Source organism: Phyllostomus discolor, chromosome 13 (genome assembly GCF_004126475.2).
Source record: "Phyllostomus discolor isolate MPI-MPIP mPhyDis1 chromosome 13, mPhyDis1.pri.v3, whole genome shotgun sequence".
NCBI classification, from domain to species: domain Eukaryota; kingdom Metazoa; phylum Chordata; class Mammalia; order Chiroptera; family Phyllostomidae; genus Phyllostomus; species Phyllostomus discolor.
In genome coordinates this window covers 45,717,189-45,736,450 of record NC_040915.2, presented here as the reverse complement: position 1 = coordinate 45,736,450, position 19,262 = coordinate 45,717,189, and the positions used below count along the sequence as shown (strand labels likewise).

The window sequence follows — 19,262 nt, the reverse complement described above, 5'->3', positions numbered from 1 at the left end:
AGAGAGACCGGTGGCAGTGGGGGCGCTGAGAAGAAGAAAGCAGGGTTGGGGGGACAGTGGCCTGAGGTGTGTGTGTTTGGGGGGATGGTGCCGAGACAGCCTGGCCCGGGAAGGCCTTGCGAAGCGGGAGTGTTGGAGCAGAGTCCCGAGGAGATGAGAAGCCAGCAGGGGCGTGAGAGAGAATAACCCAGACACAGGAAACACTAGGATAACAGCCCCGTCAGACCAAGGCGGGTGGCAGACCCTCCTGAGTCACTGTCCCAGAGACACGGCTTAGCTCACTCTTCAGGACACCCGATCCATCTCACAGACGAGGGCCGGGGGCTTCTGGGGAAGCTCCACCTGCCCTTCAGGCAGGCTCATCCGAGCGCAGCTGCCAAGGCTCGGGGCAGGGTTCAGAGCCAGCTCTGGCCCTCCCGACCCCATTTCTGGCTTTCATCTCCCAAGTCCAGCGCCCACCCATCCTGGTACAGAAGCGGCCCCCATACCCACAAGCCTGGGGCAGACAAGAAAAATGAGGCCCCGCAAAGGGAAGCCCCTTGCTCAAGGTCACTGCGCTAGAAAAAGGCAAGAGCTGGATCTGGATCCGAACCCAGTGCGACCCAGACTCCAGGTGCAGGCAATCGCACGTCACAACTTCTGCCGCATCTACCTGCTTCTGAAAGATGACCAACTGAACGTGTGTCCTTACGTGACTCAATGTTTTTAACTTAAATATACTTTAAAGAAATACTTTGTTTCACTATTGTAAATAGATAATTGGTGTTCTGTATCATAAATAGAAGTACTTTAACCCTAAAAATAAGCACAAAGAAAAAAACCAAAACAACGAAACTGATGTTATTAAGTTCTAGTTAGACACTGTTGCCTGCCCAAGACCTTGAACCCAAGGCCAGCTCTCCTTTGGTTAAAAGGGGAGACGCACAGGTGTTTCAGACACTTCAGCACCCGACCGAGACATCGCCTGGAGGGAAGCAGAAAGGTGACACCAGGCACATGCTGTGTTCAGTGTCATGCCAGGTACACCACAGCTGCTCCCTATGACATGTGACCCATTTGGGGAAGTGCTGGGTCCTGTGGAGTCCCCAATCTCCAAAGTGGCCTGTGTGCCCCTTCCAAACCTCCCAGGGTCTGGCAAGCCTCATATCCTGGTGTCAGAAGTGACAGAACACCCCTGCCACGGCTCGTCCGGAGCCAGGGAGCCCAGGTTTCTGCAGGGCTCAGCATTTCCACCGGAACCCTTTCAGCCGAGACCTGCAGCTGCCCAGAGCCATGGGGGGCACTTACACTTCCCTCCCTTCACTCTCGCAACTCACAGTCAATATACAGCCGAAGGCAGTGGCATGGGGAATCAGATCAGGCTTAATAAAGCCTCCCAAAACAGGGGACCCCAAATCAGAAGTGTCTGACTGCCACAAATCGCTTGAATTAACTGAGCACGCTGGCAGACACGGGAGATCAAATAGGAACCATCCGAGGTGGCAGGTCCTGCGAGGCGTGCAAGGAGGGGGAACATCGTCGGGAGGCAGAGTGCCTTTGTCTTACAGCCGTCAGCCTGCTCTTTATGCATAAACTGCCTAATAAAATGACTAATTCATTTTGGTTACACTGGATCTAAACCCCTAGAGAATGCTGTTAACAAATTTATAGTATTTTAATACCACACCAGGCTTTCCAAAGGCACGGTCGGATCAGATGGGTGAAACACCATCTACTCCATCTTTCATCAATAGCTCAGGCTGTTGGTGTTTTTTTTTTAAGCGTCTACAGGGTTTTGGTGGGGGGCGGGGAGTCAGGAATCTAAGAGAAGCTGTCTCATTCCTCCCACTGTGTCCATCTGAAGGAAAGTGGCATTCAGAGCTTTTTTAGGAAAGCTGGAACCGTGAAAGCTGTCCGAGAGGCTGTTTAGAAACACATATATGCAGAAGTATGCATGCGTCCCTCCAAAATACTTAGAGACAGAAGCTGTCTCCCATCTGGGCCCCGGCTCTGGGCTCCTGTGTGGGTGGGGGGCTCAGGCTACTGATGGAGGTGGCAGTGAGGATAACTTTGATCCTTTCATCTCAATTTTCTGATAGCAGATGGGGTGTGGGTCCCTTATGCACAGCTGTGAGCTCTATGCCCGCCCACCCTTGCTTCCCTCCACTGCCAGGGTGGCTGCTTCATGGGGTCTCCTGGCTTAAGAATGGATGGAGAGGCTGAAGAGGGTCTTCCTTCTTGGCACTGGGTGGTGATGGTAATAACAACACCAGCAATAACAATGACAGCCACTGTTTACTGAGCATTTACTATGTGCCAGACACTCAGCGGAGGACTTTACACTCCCCACCTCACTGAGTCCTCCTAGGGGTACCAGGAGGTAGGTGTGCTTTTCCAGAAGGGGAATCAGAGGCTCAGAGAGGTCAGGACAGTTACTCAAGGTCAGCATGCAAAGCCACGCCCACTGCAATGAAAGTGAAGTTCCCACGTATGGAGCTGCACAGGGAGCTCCAGGTGGGCAGGGCCCGCGTCTGCTCTGCTCCGTGTGGTGCCTGCGATGTGCTGAGCAGAGCGGCTGGCAAAGAGCAGGCCCTCAGTAGCTGCTGAATGAACCGCACGGGGCTGCTCCTCTGTGCCCGGCACCAAGCTAGGTGTTCCCCCTTCTCACCGAACCCACCCTACAGGCCTATAATTAGGTGAGATCGTTGTCCGTGTTTTACAAGTAGGGAAACAGAAGCCCCGAGAAGCCAAGTGTGTTCTGGGAAGCCAGATGGCAGGACGGGGCGTGGCCCCACTTGCAGCAGGGCGCCTCACCTGCAGTCCTGCCGGTGCCCCTCCTGGCTTCGCTCTGCCCCCACATCTGAAGCTCTGTGACTGTCTCCCCACAACCAAATTACCCCTCTGAGGTCGAGGCTTTGGGGCCCTGGCCAGGAGGACCAGGACCTTGGCTAGTGAGGGTGACTTGGGCTCCCCTGGGTAACACATCCACATTTCAGCTCATCCTCTCAGCTCAGAACCTCTCAACACACTGGCAGCAAAGACCATCAGCTGGCTTTCACTCATTAGAGCTCAAGCCTCGAATGTATTTTTCCAAATCCTTCCGATTTTTAAATTAACCCTGCTTATGGGTTAGGAGCCAGGGGTCTAGATTCAGGCTTCACAACCTCTCTCTGCTGTGTCACCTTGGACAAGTGGCTTGGCCCCTCTGAGCCTGCATTTCCTCAGCTGCACAGTGCAGGCAGGATGGCCGCACCTACCTTCAGGGGGCTGAGGGTATCAGTGAGCTTGTTTCTGGAAGGGACTGAGTACGCTGACCAACATGCAGGCACCACCCTGGAAAGAGTCCCACAAGGATGGTGGCCCAAGCCTGAAACCCACTTCAAAGACCCACCTCTTCCGAGACTCTCCTCCAGCCATCCCTCCTTGGAGCCCTTCTTCTGCTGTGTGTTCTGGTTGTCCACAGGGCTCACTGCACATAGTAGGTGCTCAGAGAATAAGCTGATGAATAGCTGTAGCTGAAATGCCAGTCCTCCCTTCTCAAAGGGAATGGCTGTGTACGGAGCACCTACTGGGTACCAGAATGCCAGATGCTTTGCTTTAACCCTCTTCCAGCTCATATTTAGCAGGAGCAGAGAAATTTCGACAGGCGCCACAGGGAAGGGGTACTGCTGACAGAAGAAAGGGCACAGGGAAAGGGTGTGACAGAGGAAAGGGCACGGGCAAGGGCGTCACAGGAAAAGGTGGGGCGCTGCCTTCTAAAGTTATCTTCCACCTTTGGGAAAGTCTGCCATCCCTAAGCTTTTCCTTTTTATGGCTTAAATACTCTTATGTTACCCTTCGGTGCTCTCCTGACCCCTACAGTCCCAATCGAGCAGAGGGCAAAGGCGGGAGGGAGGTGAGGACAGGCAGAGACAATTTCTTCTTATACTGAAACCCTTATTTCAGTATATTGACCTGTGAAGGCGGTTTATCCACTAGATGGCGGTAGAACTAGTCATTTGGGACAAACACAAAGCCAATTCTTAATCTCCCTCACTACTATATATACTAATGTATATTTCTGACGGTTCAAAGATTCAGATTTTTAAACATTAAAATCACAAAAGTACTAAATAAACCTATGACTTTGAGCTGAGAAGAGGGTTTTAGAATACAGCATGAAATCCAGAAATCATAAAGCAAAGTAAAATTCCTTACTTTTTACAAACATATTTTGAATGCCTGCTATGTAACGTCTACAAGAGACGCTGTAAACAAAGTTAAGAAACAAAAGGCAAACCAGGGGAGAATACAGAAAACACATTTAGCAGGATGGAGGTTAACATTCCTACCATATGATGAGCATCTACAAATCAGACCTCTCTGATAGAAAAACGGACTAAGGGTACAGGAACTAGTGATTTACAGAAGAATAAAATATGAGTGGCTTGAAACATACAAGAAGATATTTAGTGTAACTGATAAATAAATGAGTGCAAAACCAATCAAAGAGAAGAAATTCGTATTCTTCCTGGCCGCTGATCCTGAGCTTGTGGCCAGTACACGGCTACAATGTTGTTTCCCTCCCGAGTTTTCCTCCTTGTCCTGTGAACTATATAGCACAGTACCGTTAGGTTGTGTTTTCAACTTACACAACAGCTACACAAAAGAGTGTCACACACAACGAACCGAAATTACTCAGGATTTTCAATGGCACGGAAACACGGATGCTCACGCTGGGGGAAGGGAAGGGATGCAAAATGGTACGTGCAGCATACAGGGCTGTTCTGAAACAGTACATGAGGGAAGGACCAGAAAGAAAACAACAGAATATTCCCACTGCTTTTCTATGGGTAGTTTTCATTCTTCTTTCTACTTTCTGTATTTTCTGAATTTGATAGTGTGCATAGGCAACTTTTATAATTGAAGAGAAAATTTTAAAAACCTTATACATCATAATGCATTTTCCTATTCCACAGCCTCACTAACCCTGCTGGCTAAACCGCTCCCTTCACACCCTTCCCGACGGTTGGAACCATGTGAAACCAATGCAGACGCTTGCGACCCTGTAACCTACACCCTGATGTCAGCTGTGCGATGGGCCGCTGATCACCAAACCCTCCAAACGCGTTCTGGCACAGCCTATCAAATCCTCAGGTCACCTTACGAGTAGGTTCTATTATTGTCCCTCTGCTAAAGACACAGAACCCGGAGCTCAGAGAGGTTCAGGCCCCTGCCCAGGGTCACACAGCAAAAAAACACCAAACTGACGGCCCAGCAGCTGTGCCTGCCCCCGAGCTCCAGCACCTGAGTGGAGCGGCCTCCTCCCTCCTGAGAGGAGGAGGAGGAGGGGGGAGAGAAATGCCTGCCAGGACTTGCGGTCTCCTGCCTCAGCTTTTAGAAAACCAGCGCGAAGCAGAGGAGCGTTTCGGGGCGCTCGCCTCTCTCGTCTCACCTCTTCAGCAACGTTCCTCCAGCCTGCCCCTTCACCGCTCTCTGCTCGTTTTGATTTTTTTTCCTTTTCTTTTCTTTATTTCCTTTTACACTAATCACTTGGTTAACGAGTCAGCTTGCTGGAGCTTGGGTCGGCACCGAGTGACTCCACGCACGCGAGGAAGAAATCAGCCGTCACCGACACGGAAGTCAGAAAGGTTTAAATCAAATCATCTTCCACAACAATGACATTAATTATGCTTTTAACACGTTTTACTGCTTTTTTTCTCACTTCACGCCACATCTGTGTGAACAATATCCACAAGATTTACGGTTTTCTTTCGTAATTACAGACATCCAGGCTGCACACTTATCAAAATACTTGCTGAGCAATCACGCTGCATCGCACGCGCTGCCAAAGATTTGTGTTGGCAGCAGTCATTCAAAACAGAAATGTTGAATCAGGACTTGTGTGGCTCTGGAGGTGGGGGGGAGGGTTCTGACAAATAATTTGCCTGTCAAGAAATATAAAAACAGGAGAGTGCATCCTGGCAGATTTTCCAGGAGTGTTATTTTTATGGAGGGGGTGGGGCCGCGCGTGTGGGGAAGACAGCGAGCCGGGGAGCTCTGAGCACCAAAAACACATCTGACATTTGGTTCTTGTGTCTGAGGATAAAATTTAATGAGAACAAAAATATGTCTTCCTAATTCCCCCAAGAAATCATTAAAACATTTTGTTATTCTTAAATGTCTCAGAATGAATTAGAGCCCCTAAAGGGGCTGTTCGCACGGTGCGTCTCCATCAGTTAAGGCTCCTCGTTCTCTCACTCGGTGACAGCTGGGGACATACGTTCCCCCCCCCCATTTCCAGGGAGGGGGTTAGGCAATCAGATGTGTGGAGTCAGCACCAGGCTTGGAACCTTTGGGGAGAGGGCAGGAGGGCACAAGGACCTTCTGGAAAGTTCCTGCCTGTCTTGGGAGCTCTCGAGGCCCCTGGCTGGCACTGCAGTCCTGGCCGCCCTGTGATTGTTAATAGCCTTACCCAGAAAAATGAGGGTCTCCTAGTGAACCCCCAAACAATGTCTCTTTTCCAAGTGGAGGTTGTAACCCCCTCCTCACTGCCTAGAACCACTGGTGTTCCCTTAGGTTTCTGACAACAAGTTGGTTAAGTGAGTGACAATCTGGTGACCTCTGTTGCCACAATGCAAGCTCCCTGAGGGCCGGGCCCTTGTCTGCACCAGTGGGTTCATGTCATGTTCCAGTTCTAGTGAGTGCCAGGCACACAGTAGGCGCTCAGTAAATGCTATCTGGGTCAATAAACACGTGGCAGGAAGAGGGCTCTAGTTGAAAAAGTACCTTTTTGTTCAAACGGCTCTTCCTCCCCTTCCTGTAGCTGAGTCGTATTTCTAATTCACTCACCGAACAGTTATTAGGTGCTGACTGTGTATGGGGTTCTGGGTATACAAACTTGATAGGACTCAGTCCCAGGCTTGGAGAACCTTACTTCTCCTAGGGAAGCCAGACACATATATGATCGTGACAGTAATGACAGGTAGCCAAGTACCACCGTGTGCCAGGCACACAGAAGCCTCCCCAAACCACATGAGGCAGGTTAATTCATCTGCAGTCACCCAGTGAGTAAGTGGGACAGGCGGGATTCCACCCAGGGCCTGGCCCTAAGCCTGGAAACAAGCCCCCATCAGCGCTGCCCCCTGGTGCTACGGGTCGGGCTCTACGGCGCCCAGGGACGGAGCCTGGCGTGAGGACTCCAAGGAGGTGAGTTCGGAGTCTGTAACTGAGCACTCTCCAATGTCATTTGTTGCCAAGACTGTGAGTATTGAGAGACTGAAAAGAGTGGGAAATAAGAGTATATTTTTCCAAATAGCTCTAGTGAGGGTGGAGAGACTATAGGGCCTCTCAGATACGTGCGTGGTGTGCTCCTCAGGGTAATGACCGGGCTGCAGACACAAGGCCGGTTCAGTCTCATGCCGCAGGGCACACCATCCGGGGGTGAGGGGAGGGGATGCTCAGGGCCCTGAGGGCTGTGCTGTCCAGCTCCAGCCATTCTCACCGCCAAAGCGTTCTCGTTGAGAAAGCCCGAGTGGCGGTGCTGCCCTCCTGAGAGTACAGAATCAGGGCAGAGCACAGGGCCGGGCAGAGAGCATCCAAGGATGCAGATGCCTCTAGTGGGCTGAACGGTGGCTCCCAAACACCCGCCAAGTCCCAATCCCTGGCCCCTGTGAATGTGACCATACTTGGACAAAGGGTCTTTGCAGATGTAATGAAGTTAAAGATCTTGCGATGAAATCATCCTGGACTATTTGTTGGGCCCCAAATCCAGTGACCCCAAATCCTTATTAGAGAAAGGAAGGGGAGGTATGGGACACAGAGGTGAGGCAGCAGAAGGCCAGGTGAAGACAGGCAGACACAGAAGTGCTGTGGCCGCAAACCAGTCCTGAATCCGGGATGACCTCATCTCAAGACCCTTCACTAATCACACCTGCAAAGACCCTGTTTCCAAATAAGGTGACATTCTGAGGTTCAGGGTAGACACAGATTCTGGGAGGACACTATTCAACCTTCTCAAGTTGCTCAAGACAGATGGAACAAGCAACTTCCCCATCCTCAGTACAAAGATCCCACGGACAGCTTTTATTTCAAGTACACTGCCCTCTTCGTAAACCCTCGGCCCCAGTCGACGCCCGCAGCACCGGCCCCTGCAGCTTCGAGGAAGAACTTGCGAGAGGGTGAGGGTGCCGTCCTGGCAGACGGGCCCCTCCCGGCTCTGCTCTTCTTAAGCAAATCCCTACACCGTCCCGGGCTCCCTCTCCTGAGCCAGTACATGAGAAGGTGGCACAGGATGCGCCATTTTTAAAGAGGCAAACTTTTCATACAAGTATATCAAGGAACAGCACCTCCAGTCTCCAGAGGCCTCTCCCAGGAACTCAGTGTCTAACAGCACAGGTTAATGTTTTTTAAAATCGAGGTGAAATTCCTGTAACATAAAACCCACCATTTAAAAGGGTCCAGTTCAGTGGCATTTAGTGCCTTCATGATGTCGTGCCACCGCCACCACCACCTCTGTCCAGTCCCAGAACATTTTATGGCCTCCAAAGGAAACCTTGTGCCCACTAAGCACTCACTCCCCATTCCCTGGTCCCCACCCCTGCCAGCCCCTGGCCGCTGCCAATCTGATGACTGTCTATGGATGTGCCTCTTCTGGACACTTCAGTAAGTGGAATCCTATGCCACGCGCCTTCTGCGTCTGGCTCCTTTCCTTCAGCACAATGTTTTTGAGGCTCATGTGCATTGTAGCCGATGCCAGCGTTTTGTACCTTTTTATGGCTGAGTCGTATTCCATTGAACGGATAGACCGCAGTTTGTTTACACATCATCCATTGATGGACATTTGGGTTGTTTTTCCTTTTTGGCCACTGTGACTAGTGCTGACAGGTTAATTATGCCTGTCTTCGTGTCTTATGTAAAAAAGAGTCATACAGTATGTGTTCTTTTGGGTTCCACTTTCATTCTACATCAAATTTTTGAGGTCGGTGGCACCACGTCAGAGGAAACTTTTGAGGTCTTTCCTGCAGTGCTCTCTGCTGGCAGAGAGCACTGGGCACCGTTTGTCCTCTGGCGGGCCAGACAGACTTCTTGGCTTCCCCAGAAAGTCAGATGGGAGGCCTTGCCAGAAGCCCCACTAAGTTCCCTGGGCTGACATCGGAAGGTGCATGTGGAAGACGCAGGAGCTGTGTGCTAATGTCACACCAGACTGGGTAGAGAGGCCACGACCCTCAATGCCCCCACCCATGGAGGGCATGGCTATGCCTGAGAATCTAAGCCTCTCCCCAGATCCCACCATGAGGACGCCCCTGTGTGATGGCCTAATGGCTGTTTCTTCTCGTTATTTACTCAACTATGGAGCCCAAGCATTTCTTACCTGGTGCTTCAACTAATTGCTTGTAAACACTCAAAAAAGCAGCTTCAGCTTCCTGACTTCTTTTACTAAGGGCCACCACCTTTGGAAACAAAAAGAAAAAAGTCACATGTTACCATGAGAGGTGAGTCTGCAAGCAAATCTGATCATTTTATTCTTGTGCAAACACGGGATGGGAAGGGGAAATGAAGGTTAAAAGTAAGATGTTAAAAAGTTCAGGTTTACATTCCAGCTCCTATACTGCATTCTGGCTGTGTGACCCTGGGCAAGTCACTGTCCCCCCCGATCCTCGGTTTCCTCATCTGTAAAATGGGAGTAAATAATAGAACCTACTTCCTAGGCCTGTTGTGAGGAACAAATGAAGATGCATATAAGGGGTTAGTATGGGGCACACGGTCAGTTATTAAATTACTATTATTATTCTTGTTATTAAAGGGCCACACTGGGGGTTTAAACATGGTATATGTTTTGGAGAAACAGGAGACACATCTGGGAAATATTTCTTGCCACTAAAAATTAAAGAGAAATCATGAAATCTCTAGTAAGATATCAAACAGCTTCAACAAGTGTCAAGGTGAAAGTGCTGTATGAAATGGTTCCTGGTACACCAGAGGCGCTAATAAATGCTCCTTGCCTGATGAATGCATGGGTGACTAAATAACTCGGAGGCCAAGACCCACATTCATGCACTCGTTCTCTTGCTCACCGGCTCGTCTTGTTCTGCCAGTGAGACTCTGTGAGGCGCATTTAGGCGAGATGCTCGGGATTCTGAGCTCTGGCCTCAGGCCTTTTGGTTTAGTCCTGGGCCTTCCTGGCACATGAGCTCTTGGCACCCATGGGCCACAATCCCTACCCTCCTCGAGGACATTCTCGGACGGGTATCTCCCTTTGGACTGGAACAGCTTTATTCTCCTTGGCACCAACAGACCCCTCCGTCTGGTGCCACCTTCCTGAAGGATGACCCTACTGGAGCATCTCCTTGTCAGCCACCCTCTCCTGGAGCTGCACTTCCCTCCTGAGTCCCACTGATGCCGACGAAGAGGGAGCCTACACTGAGTCCCTCCCCGGGAAGCAAGCTCTGGGAGCACAGTGTCGGGTGCACAGAAAGTGCTCAACGTGATTTGTTGAAAGAACACATCCCAGTGGGTTGCACCAACTCTAGGTCCTGTCTGACACCATCCTGGAGAAACGACAGAGGCCAATTCTGAGGATCTGTCCACAGAGGTGGCCAACATGAGGCACAGGCCCTGGAGACAGGCCACCTAGTTCAAATCCCAGCCTCACCACTTTCTATCTGTGTGTCCTTTGGCTGGTAGGTCACTTAAATCCAGTGCTTCTACTTCTTCAGCTGTAAAATGGGGATAATATGACAACCTCCTTCAAAGGCTTGTGAGAGGATCAAATGATTTAACACATGTAAAGTCCTGTGCAAGCCCCCTGGCATGCATTAAGCCCCCTAGACATGTCACCTCCTGGTATGACCTACCCCCTATTACGGGGACAGGCTCTGCCCAGTGCTGCGCGATCAGCCTCAGCTGTGCTCATCTCTGGTCTCCTACGGAGAGCACCCGCATGCACTCTGGGAAGGAAAATTTGAAAACCACAGTAGTTCCTCTTAAGGCTTCCAATACGGCAGCCATGAGCCTCATGTGCTTACCGAGCATTTGAAACATGAAGAGTCCAAATGCAGATGTGGTGTGAGTACCAAATACCATATTCTAAAGACACTGAAAAAACAGAATTTACAACAGCTCACTGACATTTTTTATACTGAGTACGTGTTAAAGCGATAACATTTTGGATATCATAGGTTCAATAAAATCTATTATTACTATTATTTGTGTCACCTGTTTACTTCTTTTTAATGTAGGTACTATAGAATATAAAAACATGTTCACGGATCACACAGCATTTCTATTGGACAGCACAGCTTGAAGGTCTTACAAGGTCTATACTGAACTCATTATTGGAGAGGGGTGGAGAGAAATGTATGGTGGATGTTGAGCAAGTGGTTTTAAAAAGGCCAGTTACAAAAGCTCCTTTAGTTTTTTGGTTATTTTGAGAACAGTCTCTGACCCTTTGCCTTCCAGAGTGAATGAGTCTCTCATTCATTCAACAGATATTTTTCTCAGCGCCTGCTACGTGCCAAGCACTGGGGGCTGAGAACTCAGCGAGGAAGGGTGCCAATGGATGCCGCCTCAGGCTCCACCCTTAGGGGACTCCCACTGGGGAGACTGACATCAAAGCAGATTCTCCAGATAATTCATTAATCACAAGAGCTAAATGCTTCAAAGGAGTGTGTCAGTCAGGGAGCCTGACCCAGTTTGGGGGGCAGCACGTCAGGACCTGCCTCCCCAAGGAGGGGAAAATGGTGGCAGAGAGAAAGAATGTTCTAGAATCTAGGCAAAGGGAAAAATCACCAAGTGCGGGCAGATTTTTATTATTTCTGAGGTGGGCGAGACACAGTTTCTGCTTTGGGGACTCACAGCTAAGTGCAAGACACAGCTGTGCCCCAGAGGGACCACAACGTGGGGGGAGGCGATGCAGACACCGGGCCCTCCGGAGTCATACAAGGAGAGGGCAGGTAATTCAGGCGGGGGCAGGGGGCACAACCCTGATGGGCTAGTTCTAACGATAAATGCAATATTCAGAGTTTACCACGTGCCAGATGCTCTTACTGCGCACGACCACCTCTCTCCGTAGACACACTGACCGCTGAAGGAAGCTGTGGTCGTGATCCCCATTGTGCAGATGAGAACACCAAGGCTCAAGGAGGGTAGGTGACTGGCCTCCGATTACGCAGTTGTGACTGGTAGAGCAAGATTCACACTAGGTCTGGAGGTTCCGGTTACTGGTCTGACTCCGGACACTGGCCCCTTTCCCTTTCTCCTGGGTAGAAAAGCTCTCCCAGGCAGTAAAGACAGTCACGTGGACCTGCTGCCCACCTAGAACCCAGGCAAAGCCATGAGAAATAAAAGCAATTTGTCTCCTGACCCCTGGATAGAGAATTATCGAAGAGCGGTCGGCAGAAAGCCTGAATGCTTCATTTTCCAGCCGCCCATGCTGAGCACGTGTGGTGGCTGGAGTTTGGGGGAAGGCATCAGAGTGTTCCATGGACTTCTAAAAAGGAACTCTGGGCAGAAGTGGGGGCAGGCGCCCAAAGATTCTGTTACTGTTTCCCTTTCCCTGCCTGCAGTACCCCCTACTTTCCATTCCTGGTGCTTGTCAGTTCGTAATGGTGCATTGTTTATGTGTGACTCCTTATAATTTGGTCTCCCCACTAGAGCTGTGTTGTTGAATGCGGCAGCCACTAGCACATGTGGCCACTGAGCACTTGAAATGTGACGATTTCAAATTCAGATGGGCTCTAAGTATAACATGTGGGATTTCTAACTCTTAGAATGTAAAATGGGTTGTAAAATAGCTCAATAAATTTTACATTGATTTTATATTAAAAATGATGATATTTTGGACATATTAAATAAAATATAATATTAAAATTAAACTCACCTGTTTCTCTATACTTTTTAAAATGTAGCTACTAGAAAATTTAAAATTACATGTGGCTTGCATTATATTGGCCAGCAACTGGACGGAGCTTCTGTAGATCACGAGTTGGCTAACTATGGTCCTTAGGCCAAACACGGCCCTTCCTGTGTGTGTATAAAGTTTTACTGGAACACAGTGGGGGACATTCTTTCATGTATTGTCTACAGCCGCTTTCATGCTACCATGGCTGAAGCAATAGTTGTGAAGTTGTGACAGACACCCGGGTTGCAAAGCCAAAAATATTTACTACCTTGCTGGTCTCTTTTTTAGAGGTTATCTAAATGACTACCCAATATTTTCTTCTCTTTTTTTAAAAAATATTTTACTATGTTTTTTTTTAGAGAAAGAGGAAGGGAGGGAGAAAGAGAGGGAAAGAAACATCAATGTAAGAGAGAAACATCGATTGGTTGCCTCTTGCACGCACCCTGACCGGGGACCGAACCTAGAACCCAGGCATGTGCCCTGACCAGAAATCAAACTGGGGACCTTTTGCTTTGTGGGACAATACCCAACCAACTGAGCCACACCAGTCAGGGCTGGACAATATTTTCGAAAGCAGAGATCAGAAAACATCCTGAACTGGCACGCAGTTTGAGTGGGTTCAAGGTCAGGGCTTCCCATAATAAATGTGAGCCTGGAAGAGACAGCCATTTGGGTGTCCTGCCCCATCCAGCCTTGTTTTAGAGCGACGACCCTGTCTGTGTCCAGAAGGCCAGTTCTGAAAGCTCAGGGCCCTACTGACTGCTGGGCCTAAGTGTCACTTAGCGTCTCCTGGCTTCAGTGTGTTCCTCCATCAGGTGGGAGGAAAAATTTCCATCTGCCTAGGAAGCTACTGGAGAGGAATGAGCTAACACGTGGCAAAGAGTCCCACGGAAGTCTGCACGGAGCTTTCTAATACATCAGATAATTCTTCTTCCAAGCGTGTTGGAAGGGTGTCTTTTCCACGGTCTGCGGCGCTCACGCATTTCCCTCACGTGCCTAGAACAGGTGAGCTTGGCATAAACAAAAGGCCACGTGTTTCTGCACCAGGGCTGCGTCCTACCATGCAGAAGGGCGGGAGAAAAGTGTTCAAAATGACAGATTTGGCTTGTGACAGGCAGATCTTTGAAGGCCATCTGGGGGAGGAGGAGGAAGGAGACGTGGAGGAGGAGGAGGTGGCGGCCAGCTACAGACACCAAGAAGGTCACCATCAGAAATAGCTTAGCGTCTGACAGAGCAGGCAGCATTTCCACCACCTGCTGTGATGGAAGGGGTGACAGTGTGCTTGGTCCCCCACTATGCAAACAACAGGTGCAGAGCCGGTTAAACCAGAAAAGAGGCAAAAGCCAGTTCTAGCTGCCTAGCTTTTGTCTATCAAGTGGTTAAACTGGCAAATTTGGGGACCCCCCCACCCCACCCTCAAGACAGAGCTTCCACAACCATCTGAGACAACAGTGACACCTGCCGGCTACGGAGAAGGGCTCCACGCCCAGATCTTTACGAGGACCAGTCAGAGCTGCCGGAGCCTGAACCTGAACTGTGCTCAGTGCTGCATCTTTGGCATCCTCCCAACGACTCGAAGACACGAGCACGGCTATTGTCTCCTTTCTCCAGACGGAGACGCTGCGGTTCAGGAAGCCAAGCCCCTTGGCCAAGAAGAAGGAACCAGCTACGGCAGAGGTGGTGTCTGAGCCCTGAGTCCTCTCGTTCCAGGGCCCAGACTCGCTCCTAGAAAACCCGTGCTTCTCAAAGTGTGCTGCACAGCCCCGCAGGTGTGCAAAGTGGGATATGTGGCCAAGTTGCACACGCTGAGTGGACATGTATAAAATACGTCAACATGTCGGACACTTAGACAGGAGCTACAGGAAAAAAATCCCCTTCACCATGGCTCGGGCCCGTGTTTTCCCAAATGCATTTGGCCACTGAACTTTGTCCTTCAGAAAATAAACCTGGGCTCCGGGGAGGCAGGAGATGGGGTGGGGGTCTGATGCAGCAGGGTTCTGAAAGAACCTGAAGACTGGTGGGCAGCCGAGAGGAGGCGGGCGCTCAGAGGGTCTCAGAATCAGCACCTCTGAGGAGGAGCCCAGAGGCCTGAGGTCTGGGAGAAAAGGAATCAGTCCAGGAGAGCAGGGGGCACCTTGACACCCTCTGGAGCCTGCTTCCCCTGTGGGGGTGTGCGGACCTGGGGGTGCACCTGGGGAACAAAGAGGGGCAAGAAGAATGAGGGGAGACACGAGAGATGAGGGCGTGGGGAATGCGCATTCCAAGCAAGGGGCACAGAAAGCAGGGGATGCAGAGAGCCTGGGGGTTCCCGGACACCGGGGGCAGCACAGAGAAGAAGGGGGCAGACATGGAGGGCGGCAGACATGGGGGGACAGGCCACAAGAGCGATCTCCAGTTACCTGAAGACCTTTCAGGCTATTCTGTTGAGAGGAACGGGTGTGTTCTGGGCTGTGAATATTCCAGAGGTGGTGGGGGTGGGGTGGGGTGGTGGCAGGGGTGAAGAGAGAGGGTGAACATTTCCGTAAGACTCAGCCTTAGAAAGTTCTAAATTCTCAGAACGGACTACCTTATGAGGTACTGAGCTTCCCATCAGAATAGGCACCCAAGTACCTAACCATCCATTTGTGAGATTGTGAAGGCACGCAAGGAGACCTGCACATGGGGAGGTTTGATTAGATTCTCCAGAAGGCTCAACTCTTACTTTAAGAGTCTAGTTAACAGATTACTTTTCCTTATGGTAACATTCTGATATTACTATGTAGTGATATTCTGATTTAACCTGATTTCATACCAGGTAATATGGGATAACATTCGCCTTATTTGGCTAATATAAGAATTGTTACTAATAAGAATAGTGACTACTAAGCACTGACTGTGTCAGGCACAGTGCTAAGTGTTGGACATGCAATGATTCACTTAATTCTCACAAAACTTTCAGGGGGGAGGTTGTTACTACCTATTAACAGATGAGGACACAGGGCACAGAGGGTGAGGGTCACAGCGTGCTGGGGTGACACTGAGACCCAGCTTAGTTGAACTCCAAAGCCCACGCTTCTTGCGACCGCTTGGAACTGGGAGGTTTGTGGAAGGGGCTGGAATATTTGGAACAGCTGGAGAGGCCGGGCCGGCAGGGGACCGGGGCTACGCTGTCTCAGGGCGAGTCCGTGCTCCGTCCACGTGCGGAGCGCCCCAACCTCCTCTGAGGACTGGCGCTCGCCCCTCAGCCTGCCCCTGACGAGCACAGGCCTGTGCTGACACCAACGTTTTATCTGGATGTCGTTCCAGTTCCCCAGCCAGACTGGGAGCACCAGAAGCAGGGACTGGTATTTTAAAAAAATAAAATAAAATAATGCACGTGCGGTGTTAACACAGTGCCTGCCACACCACAGGTGTCCAATAAACTAATTTTCTCGGTGGATATTTATTGAGCATCTCCTAAAGATGAGGCTTTTCTGGGCTCTAGGCCTTCAGCGCTCTAGAACACCGGCCCAACCCACGCCCTTGCGGAGCTGACACTCTAAAAGCAGAGGCAGGCAATGAAGTCCATCATGGTAGAGGATGTGAGAAAGCTAGCAAGTGCGAGAGGAAAATAAAGCAGGGAGGAGGACGAGTGTCTGGGGCAGGGAGCCCAGTGGGGCCAGGGAAGGTTGGGGGGAAGGAGTTGTGCAGAGATCTGGGGAACAGTGTTCCAGGCAGGGAGAATAGCATGTGCAAAGACCCTGGGGCAAAAGTGTGTTTGGCTGGTTTGAGTGACAGCAAAGAGCCCACGAGTAGGAGAAGGTAAGTGAAGAGGAAGAAGAACAGAGGGGTTCAGGGAGGCAAAGGGCAGGGGTGGGACCTTGTTGGCTGCTGTGAAGATTTGGAGTTGTTTTTTTTTTTCAGGGGGATGAGCAGCCACAGGAGGGTTTCGAGCAGAGGAGGGACACGACCAACATCCATTTTAACAGGCTGCCTCTGACTGCTGTGTGGAGGCAGCCACCACAACAGTCCCGGCAAGCAAGGATGGCAGCTCAGGGCCGGGTGGCGGCGGTGGAGTTGGGAGGGGTGCTCAGGCTTCGGATGGATTCTGCATTCGAGCCCCTGATTTGCCCCCGGGGAACACAGAGTGCATGTGGGAAAGGGTGAGAGGAAGAGGGGGGTCAAGGGGATGCCTTGGTTTGGGGTGCGAACAACTGGATGTTCCCGAGCTGCCACTGCTATGATTTTTGCCCCGTCAGAGTCCAGGGTAGGGCAGGTCAGCCGTGGGCACCACAGCCACACTGATCGAGTAAACAAATGAACGGACGCGCTAAGGAAGGAAGGGAAAAGGCTATTTGAGCTAACTCTTCCGAACTACACGCTTACATAAAACCCCGCGTGCAGAAGATGACAGAATGACAGCCTCCAGGTAGCCCAAACCAAGCTGCACCCGGGGAGGCTCTGGGGAGACCTCTCACGAGTGCTCTGACGGGGCACTCAGCGGGGTGGGGGCACAGCCCCAGGATCTGCCCCAGAGGGCCGGGCACGTGTCTCTGGGAAGCCGACAGCAGGGCAGGAAACAGGAAAACTGGCCCTGGGAGTGAGCAGACCGGGGTTCTGGTTTCAGCTGGGGCCTTGCGTCCCCGTTCACCTTCAGGCAAGTCATGCTCCCGTTCTGAGCCTCAGTTTCCCCATCTGTGAAGTGAAGGTGCTGGGCTCAAACCCCTTCCAGTCCAGTTGTGCAATGACCTACCTCCCCCAGCAGACAGACGGACAGACACTCGCCGCCCCACACACCAATCCGCAGCCCACTGAGGTTCCCATCAAAGCCAGCGCAGCGCCTTTCTCTCCCGGCTGGGTCTGCCGGGAGACCCAGAGCCAGGGGAGGCACACTGTGCAACTGTATTCTAATATTTGTAATTATTCCCAGGCTAAAAACGGGGCACACAGCAAAGTGTTTTCAAATGTCGGCGTTAATGAACACGTTTTATCCAACATAATACAGGCATTTCTGTCAGGTTCCCTGAGATCTTGTGAGCGACACCCCACACTGGGCTGGCTTTCACGGCTTGGAAGCGGCGCAAAAATGAAATGTCCCACGAGCGCAAGCTGGCAGGCCTGCTATTAGCAACAGTATAATCATCAATTACGTCCAATCACAAACTACTGATTTTATAATTATCAAACGAAGTTCTAACTTCTCACCTCCGCTCAGTGGCAACTAATATAACCTCTCAGTTCAAAAAGGAAGGTTCCCCCCCTCTTTTTTTTCTTTCTTTTCCTTTTCCTCTTATTTGCTCTCTCTCATTCTCTTCTGGGAAAAAGAATTTCCAGGCCTCCATGTAAGACTGCATTTAAATTGCTTGTCACTCAAAACAAAGGCGAACCACTCATTTGTAATTCACCAGCCACCTGAACAGACTGCCTGTTTTCCTTTAAGCATCCATGCACTGAAGCACAAAGATCATTTTTCTATTGTTAAAATTGTATAAGCCAGGGCTTTTTTTAGCAGCGAATACACAATTTCCCTTCTCTTCTGAGGGCTTCTGGCATAAAAGGGACAGGAGGCTTTTTAAAATGCCTTACAAATAAATTTTGCTTTGGGGTATTTAAAAAAATCAGCTACCCACTCATATAACGAGCCAAAAAGCTATCATGTGGCTATAGCCACATGAGGGCAGGACGGAAGTTCTGTTTCCCGGCCTGCCCAGGGCGTGGCCAGTGTATGAGACGGGAAGACTCGTTCTCATGGGTGCTGGAAGCATCCGTGTCCATTTTTCCCTTCTGGGGAGCTGCTGACACCATGGCTGTGGCTCCGTGCTGATTGGCATTTGGCTGGCAGGCTATGAGAGCAGAAACTATCCAGGAATGGGTGGCCCAGCCTGGAACTTGCTGCTGGAGGCCAGGCCCCCTTTGACAATAGCTCAGTTTTTCTGCAAAACTGATTATGATCTTTACAGCTTCCAGTTTTAATCTAGAGCTTTTTATAATTTACAAAGACCACTCACAGGAGTTAGTGCTTCTGAGCCTCCACATGCTCTGAGGGCTGGCCCTGGGCGGGGAGGGTCGTGCTGAGAGGCCCCGAGAGGCTGACACAGCAGCCCAGCGTCACACAGCAGGGGCCGAGGCAGGTCGTGAACGGTGTCTTTGGTCTCAGAGCCAGCTATGTGGCGGGGAATCAGGGGCTGGGATTTGTGTGACTTTCCCCCTGAAGTGGAAGAGCAGCTTCCATTCTGGGTACATTAGAATAGACTCAGGTTCACCCCTGAAATGCCCCTTTCTTGTGTCTGAACACGCCGTGCTTTCCTGAGTGGGAGAGGGAGGAAGGAACAGGGCTCCTGCTAGCCCATGGAAGTTATTCATAAGCCATAGCCGGTCTTTTCTCCGCAGTAGGACTCACAAGGATCCCTGATTTAAAACAACAGTGAAACCATTATGAATGACA

The 19,262-nt window shown here is 50.6% G+C and overlaps 1 protein-coding gene across 2 annotated transcripts in view; it reads right to left on the bottom strand.

Moving 5' to 3' along the window:
* CUX2 (cut like homeobox 2) overlaps positions 1-19,262 on the bottom strand; it is a 219,988-nt gene that overhangs the window by 41,692 nt on the left and 159,034 nt on the right. For both annotated transcript variants that reach the window (XM_028528014.2, XM_036014935.1), the window contains exon 4: positions 9,332-9,410. In XM_028528014.2, the coding sequence (XP_028383815.1) occupies positions 9,332-9,410 (79 nt within the window). The remainder of the gene's footprint in view (positions 1-9,331; positions 9,411-19,262) is intronic.